General features: G+C 40.5%; 1 protein-coding gene across 1 annotated transcript; it reads left to right on the top strand.

Annotated features, from left to right (window-relative positions):
- Window positions 1-496: 496 nt before the first annotated feature.
- On the top strand, window positions 497-25,386 carry grm5a (glutamate receptor, metabotropic 5a). The gene is made up of 18 exons (XM_038709053.1): window positions 497-667; window positions 1,043-1,354; window positions 1,451-1,584; window positions 2,949-3,210; window positions 3,699-3,813; window positions 6,090-6,339; window positions 12,003-12,238; window positions 12,383-12,504; window positions 12,592-12,716; window positions 12,829-13,003; window positions 15,469-15,595; window positions 16,011-16,128; window positions 16,686-16,872; window positions 17,766-17,924; window positions 18,053-18,178; window positions 18,361-18,543; window positions 18,684-18,850; window positions 19,856-25,386. The coding sequence occupies exons 2-18, from the start codon at window positions 1,127-1,129 to the stop codon at window positions 20,772-20,774; spliced, it is 3,633 nt and encodes a 1,210-aa protein (XP_038564981.1). The 5' UTR covers window positions 497-667; window positions 1,043-1,126; the 3' UTR covers window positions 20,775-25,386.
- The last annotated feature ends 56 nt before the right edge of the window (window positions 25,387-25,442 follow it).

Raw genomic sequence — 25,442 nt, 5'->3', positions numbered from 1 at the left:
ATATATATTAATAATAATAATAATTTCAAGTCGGTTATCACTGCCACATTAAAAGAACGAACGAGACTTTAATTCAATTCAATTCAATTCAATTTTATTTATATACCGCCAAATCACAACAACAGTTATCTCACAGGGCTTTTCATAAAAGAGCAGGTCTAGACCGTACTCTATGATGTTATTTACAGAAGCCCAACTTTAAGTGCAAAAGAAAGAGAAGCCCGCATCATCAATTGATTGTTAGCCAATCGCCTACAGATAAGCTCTCACGTTTCATATTAAGCACTGCTGTTGGTGCTTCCTCTATCCCTTACTTGTCTACTTATTTGTTTTTCTTTTTTTCATATTAATACATGCCTGTGTGGCTCGCCTCCCATAGCTTTCCACAGTTGTACCCATCACTGTTGATGCTCCATGCTTTCCACTGTTTTGGAGTAGGAGGAGGAGGAGGTGTAGAAGAAAGGGGGGTGGGGGGGCGCCGTGTGCGTCAGTAAGTCAAACATGTTCCAATAACGGGCGATATATTATCTGCTGCTATTTGCAGTTTGCTGTACCCGGGCGCCAGACTGAGCTTGAGCAAAAACCTGCAGCGCTTTTCTTATTAATCTTCTGTGATGGAAACGGCCTCAAAAGGAATGGCATCTGCAAAGCAGCTGGCAGAAAAGAGGTAGGCTGAAGTTGTCTGTTAGTTTTGGGTATGCGGCGTGCACAATAATGAATTAATTCAGAAGAGATAATTGAGTTTTATACGCTGTTGATTATTCAGTGGACCACCAGCACAGATGTCAATTAAGATGCATGATTCGCTGCCAACATCATTTCAGAACTACGGACAGCGACTTGATGTCATTTTTAGGGAGGGTAGTAAAAAACAGAGGACGTTTAATAAAAAAAACTGTGATTTGTGAATAAATGGCCAAAGTTACTTTTCTTTTTTACATGATCCAGCAGGCTAGCTAAAATAGCATGCTGACATGAGGAAGTCTTATTGTACAGTCTTAAACAAAGCTCATTTGCTGCCTATCTCTGTCCTTTTCTCCAGAAATCTAACCCATACCCCTGGCACTATGAGCACCTTGCCAAAAACAACACATTCATCTGAACCTGAGCTCTAAGAGGAGAGAAGATGGCAGGAGGTGTGGAGAGGAACACAGTGATGGGGAATAGATTAGTATTATATGTGAGGCTGTTGGCAGTGAGTGCATTACTGGGAACTGATCTGAGCGGGTTAGGCCTGAAAGAACAGGTTGCGGTCATTGCCCAGAACACTGAGAGAAGAGTATTAGCACATATCCCTGGTGACATCATCATAGGAGCTCTCTTCTCTGTCCACCACCAACCACCTGCGGACAAGGTACATGCTGTGTGCTTCTATGTGTGTGTGCTCACATTTTCCACGTGTGCATATGTGATAAATTTTAGTAATCCAGTTGTGTTTCACTTTGCTCAGGTCCATGAGCGAAAGTGTGGTGCGGTGCGTGAGCAGTATGGGATCCAGAGAGTGGAAGCCATGATGCACACTCTGGATCGAATTAACGCAGACCCCACAATCCTCCCAAATATCACTCTCGGCTGCGAGATCAGGTCAGAAACCAATCACCAAACTTCTCATGTTGACCTTATATAGCAATAAATTGTTGGTTGTCTTCACTGTTGGACTATGAGTACACCATGTGCTGAGAAAATGAATCAGGATGATAGAAAAAAAGGACTAACTTGCAACCAATTGTGGCTCATCCATTTGTATGAGACAGAGACCAGAAAGAAAACAAAGCGTATTCATGTAATGCATGTATGAGATAGCAATTTTCTTGAATTTGCCAATTTAAACAAATACTGCATCACAGGGTGGGATAATACCAAGAGATTTGGCATAAAACAGTTTCTTTAAAAGACCACATGTAAGGACTAAAGATAGGCAAGCAGACTAACAACTAGAACAATTACCTGAATTTGGCAGAGATGTTAGGCATCACCCTAACTAATTAGTTACTGGGTAATTATCACAAATGAAGCACATATTATTTGAGTTTTGCTTTTACATGTGCAGTGTACTTTTATTAAATTTCCAATCATTCAATGTGGCAGAACGTTTTTTCTGGTCTTCTGACACCTTTGGATATTTTAAAAGTTAAGTAAAAAGTATTTCACTTATTTAAAAGTAGTTTTAACATGGACATTCCATGCCATTCATGGCATTTACAATGGTGTGGATTTTCATGTAAAGTGTTACCCTTGAAGGAGCAGGCAAACATCCAGGGAACTGTGGTTGGAAGAATATGCCATAAGAGAAGACTGACAGTTAACCTAGAAGGGTAGGCAACATCACAGACATCGCAGACATCCACTCCTGCAGTTATTCAGAATGTCAGGTTTTAAGACCCACAGGCCAACAGGGCAGTCTGACCTACTGACAAAGAGTGGCTGGAGATATTGCCTTACAAATGAAAGGAATGGAAGCTAGTGCAGCACTCAAATGCCATGTTGAAAGAGTTTGTCGCTGCAATTGTCCCTCCTTTCCAGGGCTGTGAAGGGAGCCCTTCCAAGGACAACAGCGCTGTATGAAAAGAGGGACAAAAGCCACAGTCTTGATTTCATACAAAATCATTCTAATGTTCAGCTGAAACTAATATGACGCTGATGTTGCTGGTATTGTTTCCCAGCAACAAACCTTCATGTGACTAATAGGAAATATATCTCTTTCTAGTTCTACTAAAAATAATTTGGATGATACCAGCTTGATTTGACTGACTCAGACTGCTGAAACCTCATATTAGCTTTGGCTGAACTTTGGGTTGCACCCTTCTCACTGATCCAAAAAGTGTTTTTTTTCTTTCAAATGACTGTGTACTTAAAAAAAGCATCAATTTGGCTACTCCAGGCTATCCTCCTCTTATTCCCACCCTGCTTGCCTAAACAACAATGTGAACTCAATCTTTCTACACCAGGGACTCGTGCTGGCACTCTGCGGTGGCGCTGGAGCAGAGTATCGAGTTCATTCGGGACACGCTAGTGTCCAATGAAGAGGAGGAGAACCAGGGCAGGTGTACTGCAGAGGCAGGGAGTTTGCTGGTGCAAGGGAAGAAGCCCATTGTGGGACTGATTGGACCAGGATCCAGCTCTGTGGCCATCCAGGTGCAAAATCTCCTCCAGCTCTTCAACATCCCACAGATAGCATACTCAGCCACTAGCATGGATCTCAGTGACAAGGTAAGACCAATTACCAAAAACCATCACATTAAAGTTTGAATTACATGGAAGCAAAAACATCTTCACCAAATAACAAACATGGCAGAAAACCAAAGCAGAGGCAGTTACTGCTTTTGGGTTTGATAAAAATCAACTTGATGTTGATGTCAACTTCATGTCTGCTTTTTACTTATTACTATTGTATTGCAGTGTAGACTTTACAAAGTAATCTGACTAATCTTCTGATGATAATGCAGGTATGACAACAATGAAAGCAGACATTTCATTGTGATGCATTACCTATCTCAGCTTCAATTACAGCATGTGTAAATCTGATTTGTAGTAAATTGCCTAAATACACCAGAATTGGAACGTACAATGAGATTACATGGAATGGGGTCTATAATATGGGTAATTATGGATGCATGTGTAACTAGTAGACAAGCTGTCACGTGGAAACATAACAAGCACCCTTTCAGACTTGTGAACATGTACATTCCTGTCAACAGAGCCTGTATAAATATTTCATGAGGGTGGTGCCATCAGATATGCAACAGGCCAGAGCCATGGTGGACATTGTCAAGAGATATAGCTGGAGCTACGTGTCGGCAATACACACAGAGGGTAAGGCTATGTATGCCTCACTGCTTTACATTTGTCATTCATATCATTCTTTCATCTCTCTCTCAGCCATATTTACATAAACTATACATAATCTGTATATCCTTTACACAGTCTAATCTGTACAGTCTATTGTAGTCTAGTACAATAGTTCAAAACTAAATTGTATCTTTTTGAAGCTTGCAATATTCTCCTTTTACAGTACATTGGGTCAGAAATACATGTATCTGCATTATCGTAGGCAGTGACTGATTCTGTTCTCTCTGTTTCAGTTCTTAGTTTCGGTAGTTTTTGAGTTTTCTGTCTAAATGAGCATTATAGAGAAGCATTGTACTTTTACCTACTGATACAATTATTTGAGTGCAAATAGCCTCCTGCAGCCAGCACACTGGAGCCAAAAGAAGCCTACAACTTCACACAAACACATTCACATATAATGCATAGAGTCACTCCACTTCCTATTCAGTGGAGACCGTTATAACTATGGCATGAATATGAAATTGAGATGAAATTAGCTGTGATTATATATTCTCTATAATCCTGTTCATCATTGGCAAAGCTTCCCAGGGAACATCTGCCATGGGCTTTGAACTCTCTGAGTATCATAGCGCTCTGTCCGCTGATTTCAGCGATACTTCAGCGATCACATTCTCACAGCAGTTGCTCATTATCAGATTTACATGCTATTTCATTATTTATATGTTACCTAAAGAATTATAATTAAAAGTAGTTAAAAATATTCAAGGTGCTTTAAGGTATAAATCACCCATCATTTTAAAAACACGTGTTAAAAAAATAGGCGGAAAAAGCATCTTTATTGTTGTTTTTTGTGGACATGTAGATGGATGGCTGCAAGCACAACATTTTACATTTTGTCATTTTGTTGTTACCACAAGTATATCTATCAGGTTTTTTTATAGTGCATATACAAGGCTGATCTCCAACTCTTGCTTCAAAGCAACCCCCACCCCCTGCTGTACACATCAAGGCAACATCAACACATAGGGTTATCACCTCTTCAAAAGATCCAAGCCGTGAAGCACTAATCCCACCCATTCAGAAACAAAATACACGGTGCTGGCATCACTCTCAATATAGGCCTGAAAATTTCATACTGTCCCCATCAATTTACTGTTTCTGTCACAACCTCATAGTGGCTCTAGGTCATATGTTTATGAAGTAAATTCCTCTAAGTGATAAATCCTGAATGGATCATTCCAGTTATTCCATACAAATACTGTTGGAGGATTTAAAAAAAGTCTTTTGCATGTCAAATGTTCTTTTCCAGGATAAAATCTCATGTCATGGGTAGCATTTATTATAATAAAATGTTGCAGACTATCTTGCTAGTGTTTTCTAAGTCCAGTAGGCCATAGGATGTTGTCAAAATGTCTGCACATTTGTTATTCTATGTATGTAATTATAAACTTGATTTACGTATATATTTATTTATTACATATCTGACACCACTAATATAATACCCTATCTGTCAAATGCAGATGCATCTTGCTTGTTACACTGAATGGCATTTGCATAAACTAATGACAAGGTTTATAAGCCAGTAAATTATGTCAATTTTTTCACATTACAGACATAACTGGTGTCATTTAAAGAAGCACATGCACCTCAGAAAGATTCAGTATTTACTGTAGCCCCAGAGGTTATGGTTGTGGTTATGAAACACTGTACTCAGCCTACTTTCCATTACATTTTGCCTATACCTGCAGGCAACAAACTCATTATTATTAACAATGTTGGCCGCGTAGAAGGTAAAATGGCCTTGGGACGTATTACAGAAGATAATAAAATCATTATAATGCAAACCAAAAGGACAGTATCATCAGCATAAACAAAAAGTTCAGTCGAGGTAAAAACAAAAATACAAAGTTTAAAAAATTAAAGACTATGTTGCCACTCAAGGGGGCATGCCACACTTGGGAGAAAAACTCACACGTAGTAATGAAAAGGATGCCTCAAACAGTGTCATACCACTTGCCAAGCAGCAGAAAGTAGGTGACCTCATTTCCAGCAAAAACAGGGAAGTCTAACCCCTGACAGTTCCAATAACGGGAACAAAATTACCAGATTCTCAAGTGTTGTGCTGGCTTTACAACAGTGCATTCAAGTGTCTACACATCTCAACTGCTTTTTTAAAGAGTCCTGGTGAGTTGAAGAATTGTGTTGCTAATATGTTCAGTTTGTTAGCTTACACCAGGTTTTGTGTGAGTAGTATTGTATGCTTATGAACACCATTGCATGCATGCGTTTTCCCTCCATAGGTAATTATGGTGAGAGTGGTATGGAGGCATTTAAAGACATGGCAGCAAAGGAGGGGATCTGCATCGCCCATTCTGATAAGATATATAGCAACGCAGGGGAACAGAGATTTGATAAGCTGTTGCAGAAGCTACGAGGCCACCTGCCCAAAGCCAGAGTGGTGGCCTGCTTCTGCGAGGGCATGACAGTCCGAGGCATACTGATGGCCATGAGACGACAACGCCTGGTGGGAGAGTTTCTGCTGGTTGGAAGGTGAGTGTTGGATTGTGGTATGTTGAATTTCTGACTGCATTTCTTACCCATGGGCTTTTTTTCTTATTAGAGGCTTAAAGAATTGACTGAAATATTGTCTATTTCCGCCTTCTTCTGCATTAATTTCCAATCCAGACTCTCTTGAGATGTCCGGCATCATCAGACAAGATGCATTTGTTGTCATTGGGGCCATCTTTGTCCTCTCATCATCATCCTTATTATCATCTTCATAGCATCCATCAACTTCATGGTGGCCTAGGAAATTTAAGGTATTGTTCACAAGCTTTTTTTGTATATAGATGACAGTGACATGGTGCGACAAACTTTTGTGAGACTATCAAGATGCAAATTTTTTTTTATCTTTAAATCGGACGTACTTGGTACTTTTTAAAATATATTTGGTATACTCTGTATCAACGCACCTGTTGTTATTAAGAAAGGCTAATCCAGCCTGCTCTTTTTTTTACTATTCCAATAAGGTTAATTTATGCAAATGTTTTACTGGAGCAGCAGTGCTCAAATGGCTAAGTATATTCACCCTGCAAAAATGTGCTTGAACAGAACAGTCAATCCCTACAATCTGAGGATCCATATAGAGAAATACAGTAAAATCATAGTCAATCATGAAATTGAGGCAAAGCTGGTAGCCATATAAAGTCAGCATCAGTGACTCTATTTGTTGTTGACAGTTTAAAACATCAGAAAGACAAATTAATAGATAAAGTGATTATGGTTTTCCAACATGATTAAACATGCAGAATCCTAATCCATCCTTAAAAATATAACAACACTGCGGACATTTTCTATCTGGGAAATAAAGACTGGGCATGTGGTGTAAGAGAAAAGTATGTAATCAAGAAAAATTTAAATAAGAAAATAAGCGGGACAGAGGGGATTGATTTAGCAGGAGGTTTCACTCTCTCCGAGAATAACATGTTTTATTTTAAGGTTTAGCTCTCTGACTCACTCTCGTCCCTGGTGTTCTATAAATGCCTTTCCTCATTAGGAGCCACATATGTAGGCTGTCGCTCAAATCTGACAGCAGGAAACATAAAATAACCTTGAACTACATATTGCAAAATGCCATGTCTATAATCCATATTACCACGCAGAGTTTTCAGACAGTTCTGTTGTGGTCTGCTCATTTTTAAGTTGATGGTGAATTTGTAAAGATGTTTCTCCTTGCTGTTGAGTGTACTTAGATACTGTTGAGGTGGCAACTTTTGATGCACATGCATTAATGCAATCGTACATGAGCATGCACTTTTATGTTTCGGTCTTACTAGGAGTTACAGTATGTCCCTCTTCAATGGCATGTTTTTGACCTCACTTTGTTGGCTTCATCACCTTTATTATTATTCTAGTTAGTTACCAACAGAAACCATCCTTTTCATGTCAGTCTAAGGGATCAGGTTTTTGTATGTTTGCAGTGCATGAATGCTTATGTTCTATTTATAGAAAGAGAGTGACTGAGGGAGCAGATAATGTTTTGTTTTGTTGTCAGCACTGCTTAAGATGAATTTGTACTGTTGTCTTCAAGCCACTGTCAGCCTTCAGCTTGTTTGCGTAGACATTTTTGGAGGAACTAAAAGAGGTTGACATCTGTGGTTTTGAGTGAAGTAGGCTCTCGGCAACTATTGGATAGTTTGACAATATATTTCTTGTACACATTTATGTTCTCCTCAAGATGAATTGTAATCTTTGGTGATCACTTCAGTTTCCGTCTAGCCCTGTCATCAGGTAAATTGGTCCCAGACAGAAGTTTAGTTCAAAGATTTGTAGTCAAGATTCCCACTTATGTTCAGTTTGTTGCTAGTTGAAATCTGTCACGTTCAGTTCAGTACAAAAGTAGCCTATACAAGCATTGCACAAAATGTTAATGGCTTGGCAGCCTGCCATTAACAACAGAGCTCTCCGATTATGATTGTTTCTGTGGCTTTCATGGTCTTTTAATAGGCTTTTAATAAGAAAGTAACATTCTTTGTATGACAGCTTAAATTGCACTCAGTCACTAAGTGTGGGAGTTTCACTGCTAAAAGCAACTGATTTGTTCAGTGACATGACGATGATTCACTATAGTCTATTCAGTTTAAAGATTAGTTTGTCCATGTACTGACCGCTAACTTATGTCCTCATGAAATCCCTGTCAGCTTCAGCTGTACTTTGTGTTTAGTGCTAATTGGCAAATGTTGTTATTCTAACGCTCAAAACTAAGATGGAACATTACCTGCCAAGCATCAGTATGTTAGCATTCTTGTGAGTATGTAGCTCAAATTAGGTAGGTAGGTAGGTAGGTTTATTGTCATAATATAACAAGTTATAGAGTGGAATTGTGTTTTGTAGCTCCCTTGCTCCCTCTGCTACATAGCAGACAATATACATTAATACAGAATCAACAGAAATAAACTATAATTAATGGACGAGTGCTGAGGATGATTTAGAGTTTAAGAGTCTGATAGCTTGGGGGGGAAAGCTGCTCTGCAGTCTGGTCGTGTGGCAGCAGAATCTTCTATATCTCTTCCCAGAAAGCAGCAGGGTGAACAGGCTGTGGCTGGGGTTGGTACTGTCCTTTAGTATCCTTTGGGCTCTATGTAGGCACCTCACCTCACTGATATCACTGAAAATCGGGAGATGGGTACTGAGCAGTATTAATCACCCACTGAGGAGCCCTCCAGTCCTGGGCCATGCACATCCCATGCCAGTTTGGGATGTTTCCAGTCAGGATGCTTTCTATTGCTCCTCACAAAATTATACAATGCGCCTCAAAGAGCTAGCATGGCTGTACACTTTTAATACTTTTAAACATTTAGTGCCACTCATTAAACCTACAATCTCTCTTGCACTCAAAAAAATATCAGCGCAAATAATTCTAAAGTTGTTTTAATACAATCAGGTCTTCCATCTCCATCAAGTATAAAAGATTTGAATACATTTATCACATCTTGGGTTTGTTTTGCTAACTAAATCTGATGTTTTCTACTAATTTGAGGCAGTCAAAAGTCAGTTTATATAGCAGAAGAGGTCCGGAAGAGAAGCCGGTTCTATTTCGTTAGTTTAGTCTAACTTGGTGTCCTTTTTACTCCCAATTTACACTGGGCATGCTCTTCCACAGTCCTCATCACTGACCTCGCTGTTGGTGGCGTCATGTTTATCAGAGGAGATGTACAGTACCGCAGTCCCTTCACACAAGTGTTCCAACCAACAACTTGGAGTTGCTAGGGTTAGTAAAGCAACACAATCCCCAACTTGCTTTCCTCCCTCAAATACTGCCATTTACTTGTTGGAGCACCTGACTAAGCCGTAAGGAAACATGGCACCCAAGGTTGCTTAGGCCGTGGGAGAGTTTTTATTTGTCATGTTTAGTTTCATTTTTTGAAATTGACACCTTTCCCTCCTCAAGTTTGTACCACTACAGAGTTCTAAAGTATGCATCCAGAAAAGATCTTGCTGCAAAGCTGACCAGTACTGGGAAATAAATGCATGATGTGCTTGTGTGTGTCTTCAGGCTTGTAGGTGGTGTAGCAGCGTGCTGCATACAGCATATTGCCCTCCCAGGTCAATGTGTGGGTTTCAGAGCTCACTTTCAAGAGTGATTCAAACTATCCAGAGTCAAAGCCCTCCATGCTTTTCATATCCATTCCTATCTTTTTTATGCCAGTGTACAATTTCTGTGCTCGCTTCTCTAAGGATGTGTTATGAAATGATCTCCTACCTCACCCAGAGAACCAGGCATCATAAAAAAAAAACCACCCACACTACTGTTGTGTAACTCCAGCTCTGTTAGCAAAGTTTTCAAAAATGACTTCTTACTGCTTTTTTTGTCCGTCAGAAAGAGAAGAGTGCATTTCTTTGTGTCACTGAGGTGTGCGTGTTTACATGTATGCACATGTGTGGAGGTGTAATCAACCTCCTGTCTTTGTTGATTGCAGACAAGTGTCCAGAGGGAGAGATAACAATAGATGGAGTAGAAACTTTTTCAAACAGCTCACTGATGAGAAAGCTTATCGAGTCTAAGCCCACAAGGTTTTTTGAATAAAGAGTGGATCAGATGTGTCTGCAGGTCCTGCAGTCTGGTGGTGTTTGTCTGGTGTTTATTGAGCATCAGGTATCTTTTCTGTAACTAATGTCAGAAGGTGTTGCACCAAACTGCCTTTCTGTAGAATGGAACGAATAATGAATCATTTATGTAAGATTTCCAAATTACAATATGCTCTGACTTTGTCATAATCAAATATGCATTGACAGATTGGTTCACAAAAAACACCATGTTTCTGCAATGCACAGCTCGTATCTTCAGTGAGATATTTGCTCCTAAATTTGTTCAAGTCAAGTAAATCAATATGCTCTTCATTACAAGTGTGTCTCCATGGACTTCACAGATAATGAGCCTACAGAGATCTAATTAATCAAAAGTCAGATTCAAACTTTTTTTTTGCAAACAAAGTCATGGAAGTAATACATGCAAAACAAAGCATACAACATAAAAGGCAAGAAAACACATAACAGGCTCCTTTATCCCAGCTAGCCAAATCCTCCAGCACCATCAACCTTTGTTTCCTGGAGGTTTATCTTTGCACATGAACATAATTTAAAACATTCACTTTGCAATTCTTAAAATTGGATGTTTGAGCTAATATTTTCTATTTTCATCGCCCAATGAGTCCTGTGTTGGAACATTTGAGTCATCATGATAAATATTTTATTCTACTGTAACTCTCTGCAGAGAAGTCATTAGGTTCATTTTGTGAGGCACCACCTGTCTCTTTCAATCTGTGCAACAGTGGTACAAAATATACTGCAATTACAAGCTCCAACTACAGTTCTTGCAGGAGGCCACATAAAACATTCACTACAATCATGGACTGGATGGTATTTTTACCCTAAACCTAAATGAATACATGTAAACCGGTATTTAGTTATAACCTTGATTTCTGGCGTATTTTTAAAGTGTTTTTTAAGATGAGCTTTTGCTACCATTAACATTAGCTTTCTGGACTGCTGAGCTGGGCTATTTATTTAAGATACAGTATCAACCACCCTGTCATCCTTCTGTTAGTAAAATCAGTTTCACATGGTGAAATTGTGAACCAGTGTAGAACCGCAGTTCATAAGCACAGTGTTGGTGAGTGGTCGCTCTCGTATTCTGCATAAATTCTCCCACCCCTTTCTCTGTCTTGTTTCCTTATCACCTTCTTCCTCTCCCTAGGGTTATGAGGGAGTCCATCATGCTCATTTCCCAGCAAAGCTTCCCACAAAGAGTTTCATCAATAAATTATTTAAACGCCTCTGTAAATGACAATCATAAGGTGTACATTTCAATCGTTTGTTTCTCTGGCATTGTGTCAGGTGTCCAATAAGCTTTCCACATGTCTTGCTGAGGTGACATTGCTGTCTAAACAGTCAACTTCTGATGTGGGTTGCAATATTGAGCAACAGTTAGCAAGATGCTAAAATTATATACAGTATAATGTACTGTATATACTAAATGGTGGTGTGTGTAAGAATTAGAAAACTATTCCATAGAAATAAGTGTGTATGTCCACGAAAATAAATAAAACAACAACTTATGAAGTCTAATTGGGACTGATCCTTACTCTGACTAACAACCTGCTGTACCTTTGTCTGTCTCTCTTTTCTCCTCCATTTTCAACCGCCTTGTCCAGTGATGGCTGGGCGGACAGGTATGATGTGACAGATGGCTACCAGAAGGAGGCAGCAGGTGGAATCACTATAAAGCTAAAGTCGGCTTATGTGACCTGGTTTGATGATTATTACCTGAACCTGAAGCCTAATGCCAACCTGAGGAACCCCTGGTTCCCTGAGTTCTGGCAGCATCGCTTCCAGTGCAGGTTGAGGGGACATCCGCAGGAGAGCAGCATGTACAACCGCACCTGCACTTGTTAGTACAACACAGGGATCATGTTCCACACACCTCTTTACACGCTTTCTAGCCTAGTCTATTTTCACGTCCTAGACCTTTCAGCATCAAGTCAGATTCGAGTGATTGGGTTTCTCCTTATGAGCAGATCTCTGTTCTCCACAGGGAAAGAGTCTCTGCGACATCAGTATGCCCAAGACACCAAGATGGGCTTTGTCATAAATGCCATATATTCAATGGCTTATGGCCTGCATGCCATGCAGGAAGCCCTCTGTCCAGGATATAAGGTACTATAATAAACAGTGGCCACATTTGTGTGCTTTCACATTGGCTGTGTCAGCAGTGACAGTGCTTGTTCCCCCCCTTGGTGTCAGGGTCTTTGTGAGTCCATGCGGCCCATTGATGGCCGCAAGCTGCTGGAATTCCTGATGAAAACCAACTTTACTGGTGTATCTGGGGAGACCATCCTCTTTGACCAGAATGGAGACTCACCTGGCAGGTAAGGATTGTGATGATGGGGAAGGAAGAAAAGAAGGGGAGAAATGAAGAGATAGTGAGGCGTGTTAAATGTATGCATATGCTGTGTAATGCAAACAGTATGTGTGCCTCAGGTATGAAATCATGAACTTCAAGCGAATAGGGGAGGATGAGTACGCTTATATCCATGTGGGCAGCTGGGATCAGGGTGGCCTACAGATGAACGATGAGGAAATCTGGAGTAACAACAGTGACATGTCTGTGATCCAATCAGTCTGCTCTGAGCCTTGCCAGAAGGCACAGATCAAGGTACACACCACTCCAATGCGCAACATTTTACATTACAGTCGTTTTTATTATTTAAATTACAATACATGTGATAACTGTACCTACCCTTTTATTTGCATGCATGCTGTAGAGCATATAGCAACATCTTCAGTTTTGCTAATATTGCCTGTTGTTCCTGTTGATGATGATCTACAACAAAAAAACATGGTTTCATTTCATGCTTCACTAAATGTAGTTATTTTAACTGAGGTTCAGGAACAAGACCACGCCTCTCTCTCACTAATCCACCCACCTGTGCTTCACTCATTTCAACCACCTGTGCCTATCCAATCCAATGTCCTGCACATATATGCCTATGTCTAACCCCTTACTCGCTCGTCTCTTGGTTCTCACATCCCTCCCCCGAAACCCCGTTTATCTCCGCTGCAATAGGCAGCACGGTGGCCCAGTGGACAGCACTAGTCTCGCAGCAAAAGGTCCTGGGTTCAGACTTCAGTCAACCCAGGATTTTCTGTGTGGAGTTTGCGTGTGTTTCCCCCGGGTGCTCCAGTTTCCTTCCACCATCTAAGACATGCATTATAGGCGTCACTACACCCTTTTTACTGTTGCACGTGCCCCTGTATCCATGTGCTATGCCCCGGTAAAATTGTCAAGACACCTTGGCGTTGTTTTTGGACATGTAGGGCTCCGGGGATAAGTTAGCAACAATTGGCAACATCTGCAATGACCAGTCAAGTTAGCAATAATACATATGCAACATCTGGTTACACTTTCAATACAAAACTACAGGTTGATGTGAAAGGGCACGTTGTTAGCGGCAGTCAGGTAAACATGTTTTCTCTCCTCTCAAAGTCTGACGTGAGCAGGTTCATGTGTAGCTGCAGTGAATCTCTCTGTCTGTCCTGCTGACCCAGCTGAGCAGCGCTTCGCGGTCTGTTTTTGTCTTGGTTGGTTGCCAGACTGTGAACAACATTAGAATGAAATAGTATTTATTACGTTTGATAAACGCCGACATGCAATGATGTTTATAAACTGCAGCATGAAAAAGATAACCACGTCGCGTGTCCATACACGTGCGCATGCACGAAATGAAACTTGTGTATTCCAGGAGAAGTATCGGCTGAGCGGTGCTACAGTCCGCAGCCGGACCTTATTGCATTCCAGTAGCATCATTAATGGGACCAGTCCAGACATGGATGTGATGGCACCCCTCGTACACATTATTTTAAAACGAGACAACAATTATCTGTGTCTCAGTTTAAGTTTAAGTGACAACTAATAAACTAATGCAATGTGGAAAGCATTGGATTCACATTGACTATTATAATGTTGATTAGCAGGGCAGACTGAGTAATATGGATGTACATCTCTCAGTAACAGCAATGGCAAATTGTTTACATGTCTCACGAGTCAGGTAGGAGGGCCCCATAGCAGAATTTTATTTTATTTTCTTAATGTCTTGCAATGGCCCTCGGGCCACCACGACACAGATCAACCCCCTCCATCCCTACCTCCTTGACACCTTCATCCCTACCCCCTTCAACCCCGTCTTCCCTTCCCCCTCGGCCCCTCCATCGTTTCCTGAACCTTCTCGTTTACCAAATAAACTGCCTGTTATACCTCAATTGGCGTGGTCTCAATTAGTGAATAGACCAGAGAGTAGATCATAGATTTACTGAAGACAGCTGTCAAGCAAGACCCACGCAGTAGTCTTGACTTGGTCCCACAAGTTTGCAATCTACAAAACCAGTCCAATCAGATTCTTGAGTACACCGCCAGGGACTCAGCAAAGCTTTTTGTTCAAGCTTTAATCATTTCCCATCTGGGCTTCTGTAACTCCTTGCAGCCCATCCAAACTGTAGAGAACACTGCAGTCTGCCTCCTCTTTATCATCCCAAAAGTTACTAATATTAAACCCTTCCTACACTGACTCCCTGTAATGTGGCAGGGAATTCAAAACTTCAAAACTCAAGCTTCTGAGGAGATCTGCATGTTCTTACCTCCAGGCCTCACACCCCAGCCCGCGTTCCTAGTTTTGGCTCAACCAGCTGTTTGGCTCTGTCTGACCTGTGCTGACCTTGACAGCAGATAGGAGTCATTCCCTACTTCCCATCATGTTGGGAAACTTAACAGTTCCCATTTCTGGGAGGAACCTGGAGCACCCAGGGGAAGCCCAGACAAAATTTTAGATTTGAACCCAGAACTTTCTGCAAGTGACAGCATACGCAACTGACCTGCCACCACTATCTTTAGCTTATTTTAATTGTATTTCCACACTGACGGGCTGCTAATACAAAGAGAACCTTTTTAAAATAACGAGGCTCAAAGATTCTCTATACATCTTTCCTTTTTTCTTCTTTTGATCCCCTGACAAAGAAATCCTTCCCCGTCCCACAGGGCAGTCAGAGTGTAAGATTAGCTACAGAAAAATGCCATTGGAGCTTTGAGACCTTTCCACCCTTTCATACTGGTGTGTGTGTCTCCAGGTGATCCGTAAAGGAGAGGTGAGCTGCTGTTGGACTTGCACTCCCTGCAAGGAGAACGAGTTTGTGTTTGATGAGTACACTTGTCGAGCCTGTGTCCTTGGCTCCTGGCCCACAGATGACCTCACTGGTAAACACACTTTATGTGTCTGTACAAATACAAGATTTCCAAACAGGCCAGAGGAGCCTTGAATCTGGGTCACACACTCACAGTGCACCCAAAATCCCCTTACATCTTACGTACCACACCAATGCACACACAAACCCCATAAACTGGCAAACACTCTGAACTAAGACACACTCACTACTTCACATAAAAACAACTCAAATACTCATGTCCTATACACACACCAAGTACAGAGTCTTTAGATCCTTGCCAGAACAAGATTTGGCAGAAGCCAGATTTCTTAACTCCAAAGTCTGTAAAAACAGTTTGAAACCATTTTCCTACACTTTTGTAAACACTTATCTACCACACTATTTCTGTTCCTCTGTACTTTGAAATAACCCGAAAAGCCTCCTCATGACCTCTCTTTATCCCTCAGGTTGTGAGCCAATTCCGGTGCAGTATGTGCGCTGGGGAGATCCAGAGCCCATCGCTGCAGTGGTCTTTGCCTGTCTGGGCCTCATGGCTACACTTTTTGTTACTTCTGTCTTTATCAAGTAATTATAGCCTACAGCTTTACTAGTTGTACATGTGTACATACACAGAAAAATCAATGTTTCAGTATAGCAAGGACATAGTTAGAGTTAACAATAATGGGTTAAGTTTATCTAGTACCAGGGTGTTGTTATTTACCCAAACTAAAATTCACTCATACATGTCATTATTTGTTATTGAACGTTACTAATGTGTCTATCACATCTGCACATCATTTTGTACAGCTAACAATACATTTGTGACAGTTTTATGGTAATAACTACATGATATAACTATTACTATGGAAATGACTACATGACATTTATTTAACATTCAGACACAGATATCTACTACCTAATTAACAGTGGATACAACATCTAAATGTATTCAAATATGAAAATATAGAAAGACAGTATAATCATGCTAATACAAAAAATAGCATTACTCTACGGTAAAGCAAAAATTGTTTTTATAAGCAATCCTCATTGAAACCAGTGAGCTTGGGAATATTATGTGTTGAATGTCAGTGCGCCAAAAGCAGTCCCTTCATTGCTCCAACTGTCTTTCTATCTATCTGTAGATTTTGGGACACTCCTGTGGTCAAGTCATCCAGTCGTGAGCTCTGCTACATCATCCTGGCTGGAATATGCTTGGGCTACCTGTGCACCTTTAGCCTTATTGCCAAGCCCCACATAGTCTACTGCTACCTCCAGCGGCTGGGAATTGGCCTGTCCCCTGCCATGAGCTACTCTGCCCTGGTCACTAAGGTACTTTCTTTTCTGTTTTGTTGCCAGGAAGTAGAGGAACAAATATACACAGTTCAAGCAGTATGGGTTAGCGTCATGTTTCACTTCCTGTGGAACTTTGTGAGCCTCAAGGCTCCATAGTCAGCTTCATTTGATATCTTTTCTTTTTACTCTACAATGTGAATGCTGAGGTGTAACTATTATTACACAAAGTAAAAAAAGCTATATTTACACTCTCCTATGAAAGTTCTGATTAAAATTCTCTGTTCTTTCCATTTTTTTTGACACATTTCCATGTGAAACAGGATGTTGCGATTATTCTGAAGTCAGCAGAACAAAACTGCAAAATGTACACTAAAAGTACCTGTTGAAGATTACTCACTTCTTTCATCACACACACACTTACAGAGGAGGTGGAAGACAACAAGGAGAAACATACAGCATGCAGTATACTGTATATGCTGGAGCCTACGGCAGAGGAGAGAACTGGCGATGATGTTACAAACTGACACCCACTGATACATTACAGCAGTTTATGCAAGTCAGAATGGTGACAATGTTACATTAATACTTTAGAGAAGACTTAATGGTGACTTTTTAATTTCATATTTGCAAAACCACGTTTGATCAGAAAACTTGTCTGCTGTCATAGCCCGATGTTTTTTAAACCTTAAGCATAAATAGAAGGGCATCTAAGCCTAAGGGCAGGATTAAAAGAGCTACCTCCAGAGTTTGGATGATGGCCAGTTGTAAGGGATGTACGGAAGATGTTAAGGGTCTGTGTGTAGGCTGAGGTTGATGTTTAAGATCTGGGAACTGAAAGGGGGATTACTGTTATGAATCAGCGCGAGCCGAATTATCCACAGTCGATGTAAGTGAAGCCTGCATAATCATTTGATCTATTTTTGATCCAGACCAACCGAATAGCACGGATTTTGGCAGGCAGCAAGAAGAAGATCTGCACCAAGAAACCGCGCTTTATGTCCGCCTGCGCACAGTTGGTCATCGCCTTCCTACTCATACTGCTGCAGCTGGGGATTATTGTGGCACTTCTTATCATAGAGCCACCACAGGTGTGTGTGTGTGAGTGTGTGTGTGTGTGTGTGTGTGTGTGTGTGTGTGTGTGTGTGTTTTACAATGTGGGGATCTTCATTCATTTATTTAAACAACATGAGTGACTTCTTCGTTTGTCTCCCCTTAGGTGATCTATGACTACCCCAGTATCCGGGAGGTACACTTGATCTGCAATCTGACCACTCTGGGGGTGGTGGCGCCCCTGGGCTACAATGGCCTACTTATCCTTAGCTGCACCTTCTACGCCTTCAAGGTGGGCCTATTTCAGCATTTCAGTAGTTAATAATAATACACATGCTACCCCATGGTAATATATTTATATTATATATATATTTCTTTCCTCGCACACTCATCTTCCATCCCCTTGAACTGTATCCTGTCCTTGCTATTTCAACTTAGACTGCTTTAAATTACATTGTTCCTTTTCTCCCACAGACGCGTAATGTTCCGGCTAATTTTAATGAGGCCAAGTATATTGCCTTTACCATGTACACCACCTGTATCATCTGGCTGGCCTTTGTTCCTATTTACTTTGGCTCCAACTACAAGATCATAACCATGTGTTTTAGTGTCAGCCTCAGTGCCACGGTGGCTCTCTGTTGCATGTTTGTCCCAAAGGTAAGAAATGGAGACACGTCCTCTCACTCAAACATAGTTACAATAGAAAACTCACACAGTTCTAAGAATATTTTTTGGTATTATTTTGCATCCCTGCATCTTTACGCTAACAGTTATTTGTTGTTGATTTTTATGGTCAGGTGTACATCATGCTCGCCAAGCCTGAGAAAAATGTCCGGAGTGCTTTCACAACATCCACAGTGGTGCGCATGCATGTAAGTGATGTCAAGAAAGCTGCCAAGTCCAAATCCTCTAGCAGCATGGCCAACTTTTTTCGACGCCGTGGGTCTGCGCAGGACGACATCAGGTATAACTGGGTATTAAGCTGTGAATAAATTGTGACCTCCGTATCTAAAACACCTGAGCCCTGAAGAAAACATTCCCTTAATGTAGTTCTAATTAAGTTTCTACATAAAAACAATTGTGTCAATACACATAAATGTGTGTGTGTATGCATATGGATATATATATACACTCACATACATACCTATATATACATACATACATACATACATACATACATACATACATACATACATACATACATACATACTATATATATATATATATATATATATATATATATATATATATATATATATATATATATATAAGGTTATATAAAATTTTAATCACTCAGCCTCACCTTAGTTAAGGACTTTGTTAGTAATGGTCTAGGGTACAAAAGGATAAAACCCAGCGACAAGGGACTAAGAGAGATAAGTTGAAGGCAGGTGTTGCACAGAAGCAGAAAAACTACCTGCTTGGCTAGTTATTAGGCCATCTTAATACCCTGAGTACATCCACATGCTTTAGTTGTTTCTGTCCATGAGTCCATGTATAGAGATGAAACCTCTGTTGAGATTCATACATCTCTGTTCCTTCTTAAACTGTCTCTGATAAATCAAAGCTGAATCCACCACAACAGACTGGGTATTCCGAGAAAAACTGCTCCCTGAGCTGAGAAAAGGCTATCTCATTTGGGTTAAGTAGTCCCATAGGAGACCCACTGCCTTTAAGGATTTCTCTTTCTAGGGAAGATGAAAGAAAATGGAGGGAGAAATGAAATTACAATGAAAGTAAAAGATAGAACGGGGGATGGTAGAAATACTGATAAGAAGAAGTAGCACATGAACCTCAGTGTAGATAGGGGAGGTTCTTTTCTCAGTGTTTTCCTGGTGTGATTGTAATATACAGCATATGTGTTTACACATAAGGTCTTGCAGTATATAGAAGACATGCTGCATCTGTCATACAAATTTTCAACCAATGTAGACTAATTTTATGTTTCTGTTCTTCATATGTTTCACAGTTCCAATGGGAAATCGGTGACATGGGCGCAGAATGAGCGCAGCTACAGACCAAACCTATGGAAGAGGATGTCGTTCCATGTCAAGAAAAAGGAGGCAGTCGAGGTGAACCAGACAGCCATCATCAAGCCCTTCTCTAAAGGAGGAGATACACCTGCGGACGCTGGCGTCACAGAGCAGTACGAGGAGCCACAGGTGTCTCAGCCCTTCACCTGCTCCACTGCTCAGTCACCTCTGCCCACTATCAGCCTGCATGCAGCGAAGGCACGGGGCTTCCAGGGAGGAGAGGATGGAGAGGAGCCACAGGCTTTACCCACCTACGTACCTGAGCACCCTGCTGGGGTCAGAAGAAGAGGCGGGGACAACAGCCAGGGCGGAGGTATGCCGGATGGAGCGGACATTAGTATCATAGGTGTGGGCGACATCGGCATAGGGATTATTGGCAGCCAACCTCAGGGCACCACCATCATGGACCAAATCAGCTGTGTGGTGAACCGTTTCACTGCCAACATTAGTGAGCTGAACACCATGATGCTGCCAGGGGGAGCTACCGTCAGCCCCACCTCCACCACTGCTCTGCCCACAGCTGCCGATGCAGCCCCCTGCCCACCTCAGTACCTTGGATCCAGGAGCAGACAGGCCCCCTCCACTGTCACCACATATGCTGAGGTCGCGGCCGTCTCCAATTTCTGTGAGAACCGACCAACAGGTAAGATTTATGAGCACCTGGCCGGGACTTGCGTGAGTGGCAGGCGTGCTAAGGATATGGAGGAGCTGGTGGCTCTGACGCCTCCCTCCCCCTTTAGAGACTCGTCTCTGAGCTCCGACGGCAGCTCGCCTCCATCGCTGTCTCCGGCCTCTGAGGCTGAATATGACCAGCTGCTGCTGAAACACTACAGCCACAGCTCCTCTTCTCTCTAAACCTGCTCTCTCTACACCGTGATCTCCCTGTTTATTATTTCTTTGGGAGTATTTTACACTCCAAAAGACAAAGCTTCAGACTGGACCAAACTTTTGGATGCCTTTCTACGTGTGGATGTTCTGAATGTTTAAGCAATTTGTGAAATAATTTTCATTTTCAGATTGGATTTAATGCACCCACACATGGCTACACTGAGGGGTATGTGAGAAAAATACCAGTGGGAAGACTGCAAATTATAAATGCTGAAATGAAGCTGAGCAATGTCAGTGCTTCTTTTTTTTTCCCAAGTCAGTAAAAAAAACGGTGACAAACTGAAACACACATCTGGGCATTTTACTTTTAAATTACTTTTACAGGTACTGACAGGGGTTTCTACAGTATCTCAGTTTTAAACTGTTCAAGTTCCAGAATACAAATGTAATTCTACAATTATGTGTTTATTTCATTATAAAATGGTTATCTATCATAAGTGGGGGAAATTTACCAAATATTTCTGTTCATATATTGAATCTCAAAATGGCATTTGAATTGTTTATGTAAGGTATTAGAATACTAAAGATGTTTTTCAGTTTTTTAATTTTGCATAGAAAGCTGGGTTTGTTTTTTATTGCTACTACATATAATTGCTGTTGACTTTCTGTACATGTGATGTTTTTGTTACTGACAAATTGCCCTAGTCTTTAATATTGTGAGACCCAGGTGGATACAGATTGTATCAGCATGAAGACATCTGTTCAGAACATAAAAGCTCACATAACTTTGCCTGAAATCAAAAGGTCAAACTAACTAATTTGCTGTCAATCCTGTAAGGCATTGTGTATCCCAAATGAGAAAGGGTAAAGATTCTGCATTGTGCAAATCAGGACGCAGGATTTTTCTGTGTGGAGAGTTCTCAATGACCTTCCCTTGTCTTGGAAAGGAAACATTTATGAAGAGTGAAACCATCCTGAGAAGACAGGCGCTCTTTACATCTCAAGGGAATGTACTGTAAGACATTGTCTCAGTGGATGCAACACCATGAGGTGTCTAACCAACAAAGAGCTTATGGACTACTTGGATGTCTTCTTTAATTATTTTCTCTAGATGTGACATAGTTGAATGTACGATACATTATCAATTGAAGTGGGCCAAAATGATCTTCCACCTCAGGATGTGTCTCAACCAAAATACTTTCCAACTTCACTGCTGAATGAGCACTGTCATCTGTTGGCTCAAAATGTTTCCAGTTTGCATGATGTCAAGATTTGTTTGCACTCCTTATGTTATATTTCTAATGAATCAAGAATTTTGATTGTTGTACATGTCAAACCAGTTAAGATTTATAGATACAGTAGCAAAGTAATGATACTATTATTGATGTTGATGTGTTTTTAAGATTAGTTTTAGGAGAAGAGAAACAAACTGAAAGTGTGCTAGATTTTCTTAGACATCTATTGCGAAACAGCTTGTTTCCAGCCTGGCTTTTTACCTACATATGTGCCAATGTCTCCTTGCATTAAATTGCATTGCATTTCTATAAATGGGCTCACATTAGGAATCCTTCTGTGAGCCCATTTAGATTCTAGTCTTTCAAGCATTCAGGCATTATAAGGAGAGCATTAATATTTTTATAATATTTTATGATAATTTGACTATGTTATTTCTTATGCTTGAACATTTTCAATGAATATTATTTGTTATTATTTTTTTGTATCTGCCTTTTAGCCTCTCTGAGGATGTAGATTAATAATAGTATTGATTCACTGACAGGAGAAATAACTGATGATGTTTACGTGGGGGCTAGCTTGTGTTTTTTTTATCAGATGGGGGTTTTTTTACGTTGGTTTCAGTCCTTATTTTTGTGTTTACACAAGCAGGAATGTGTTCATGTTTTTTGTAATGTGCAGTATTTTCTACTGGTTTTCAATGTAAAAATCATCATAGACAGTTGCCGTATGTGCATGCAGGTTTGTGCCAACTGAAATTTTGTAGGTCCATTTATATGAATAATTCACTGATATAACCTACAGAAGACATTTGTGTTGGTCTTATCTCTGCATCTGCTTTTCAGATAGCCAGAATTAACTATGTAGACGTGCTGCATTAAAGGTTTCCGTCCAAAATGCAATATATTTTTTTTGCAATATATGGTAAATGCTCCATATTTGCGTTCTAGAAATTTTTCATTTCATTTCATGCAATTATAGGAATAATAATTTATCTCAAAATTATAGTACTGTGCCATACTTATTTACATTCCTGCAGCAACAACTTTGAAATAATAGGGTGGAAATAACAGGGTGGATAAGTCATTTTTGAATGACTTAAAAATCCAAATTTTGTTTTTATCATGCTGCTAAGAACTGGATCGTGTGCAGCATTATTTCTGGACTTTTCTTTTCTGGAGTAGATGTTACTTATGAACCTTTTCTAAATAAGAAGATAACTGTGTCAACTGTATCACAGTGCGATAATTAATAAACCTAAAGGGAAATAGGGTTTCTAGGGCACTCTTTATTAAATAACATGCCATATAATTTCCTATGCCATAAATGTAGACCAAAATTGCTCAGCGAAATTAATATTCACAAGATGGTGGGTTAAGTTTATTAGTAGTTAGAGTGTAATAGCTTTGAGGAGCCCAGAGAGGCAGCAGGTGGTATCTGCTGTTACATGGGCTCCTATCCTCACTGATATAATGGCAGGGGTGGTGACGCTCACTATAATGTACTACAATTTAACAGCACCACAAAATGCAGCCTCAAAACGACCACAAACACTGAACATTATAACCATCATGAAGATATGGATTTATTGCAGAAACAAATGAAGTGTCAACTAAGTATAAATTCTTCTTTACAGATAATAGTCTTTAAACGCACACACTTCTGCTTGGAGAGTTTACTGTCCCAAAACTGGAAGCATTTGATTTCTCTCACTCCTACAGTCCACTTTAGATTCACATGATGAAAACTCATGTGGGTCAAGTGCATCGGTGTTGGGTGTGCAGAAACATATGTATAATCACATGCTTACTCATAAACACAAAATTCTCTGCATTCTGGTCAGTTTTACCGTACCAACACCTGCCTTTCCTGCATCAATTTATGGTGGAAATATGGTGGGGTCTAATGCAATATGGCACTGAGGCATTCTGTATTGCCTTCAAATATGTATTCTACTTTAGATAACAATTTCTCATTTAATATCATCCCACACTTATATGTGTCAACTGTCACAACCCAGCTCAACAGCAAGTGACAAAAGCGGGAAACCACACAGTCTGAAAATAATAATAGATATTTTAATAACTAAATTAAGCAAAATATACAATTGTAGGTGTCTGTCAGATCAGTATGTATGCAGTGTATGTGTGAGTGGAGTGTATGGGTGTAGAACACAAAGAACCAAACAAAACAGAATCAGTCGGCACGCCAGGAGAAGAGGGAGCCAAATCATCAAGCAGGCTCCTTTGTAGCCACCTGAGCCCTCCCTGCTCAGGTGTGTTGCATCTCACACCAGGTATCAACTCCACCAACCAATTACCTAGATTAAAGGGACAAAACACAGCAAGATACAACAACAAGAGAGGGCCCACACCTGGGGCCATCCCACAACACACATGTAGGGTGTTGGTTTAGTTTAGTCTTCCCTCCTGCCTTTTTTGGGGGGGAGTTCGGGGGGTCACCTCTTTAAATATGCATGTGGCACCTTTTCACATCAATGATCTATGAATTCATTTTAATTATTTTATAAGCCCCTGGATTTTAATAACTCCTGTGTTTCAGCTCATGTTCAAAACTTTCTGCACATTCAAAATATATCCCACATATCTGTGTTCTCTGACATTTGAAGAATAAAGTCTTAATATTTTGAGATGTCATAATATTTATAAAATAAAATAAATCTACCTGTCCTCCTATACTCTGCTGTATCAGTCTACGCTCTGCTGATGTGGTAGTGCCGATCCCCTTCAGAACCTCTGAAAGACGCAGAACCACGTTTGGGACTGTACTGGATGAGACAATGGAGGTGGAATATCGAAACTTACTGAAAACACTTCTGATCAGGCATAAATCTCACCTCAAATCCACACAAATTTATGTTAACTTCATCAACTCCAATACAGGGCAGCTCACAGCCGCTTCAGAGGGAAGTATCCTGGAGCAGTGAGGCAGTCCCACACAGAGCAAAGGAGTCTAAGCAAGGGGGACGCAGAACAGCGACACAGAGCTACCGATCAGAGGAAAGACGCCACACTGCAGTCCAAACTTTAAAAAAAATGAAAGTCTGAATAACTGTAGAATTCCAGGAAAGATTAACACATGGACATTTGACTCAATATATCTATTATGACTTTATTCTGGTAGGTTATTCTGGTTAGTTGCTTGATAGGTAGGGTGCACCGTGTTTGTGATATTATGAAAATAAAACTATAGTAGGCCTATTTCAGCCGTTCATTTTACAGTAGAGCGTGTGTCTTCAGAGATGGGCGCTCTCTAAATGACAAGGTGTATGAAGCATTGACAGTTTGTTTAGTAGAGAACACTAAATAATGAGAGGATAGAGGAGATATCATGAATTGTCTTAGTAATGTCTTAGCCATGTTTGCTTTATTTGACGTGCCTGAACCTGCAGTTGGATGCCGTGTGTGAAAAGGTAGCCTATATTGGTTAAATATTTACCTA

The sequence above is a fragment of the Micropterus salmoides genome, unplaced genomic scaffold (genome assembly GCF_014851395.1).
Source record: "Micropterus salmoides isolate LMB-PRFRI ecotype aquatic unplaced genomic scaffold, ASM1485139v1 Ms_hic_scaffold_9, whole genome shotgun sequence".
NCBI classification, from domain to species: Eukaryota; Metazoa; Chordata; class Actinopteri; order Centrarchiformes; family Centrarchidae; genus Micropterus; species Micropterus salmoides.
Note: the sequence above shows the minus strand (reverse complement) of the source record. Positions and strands in the feature narration are given on the sequence as shown.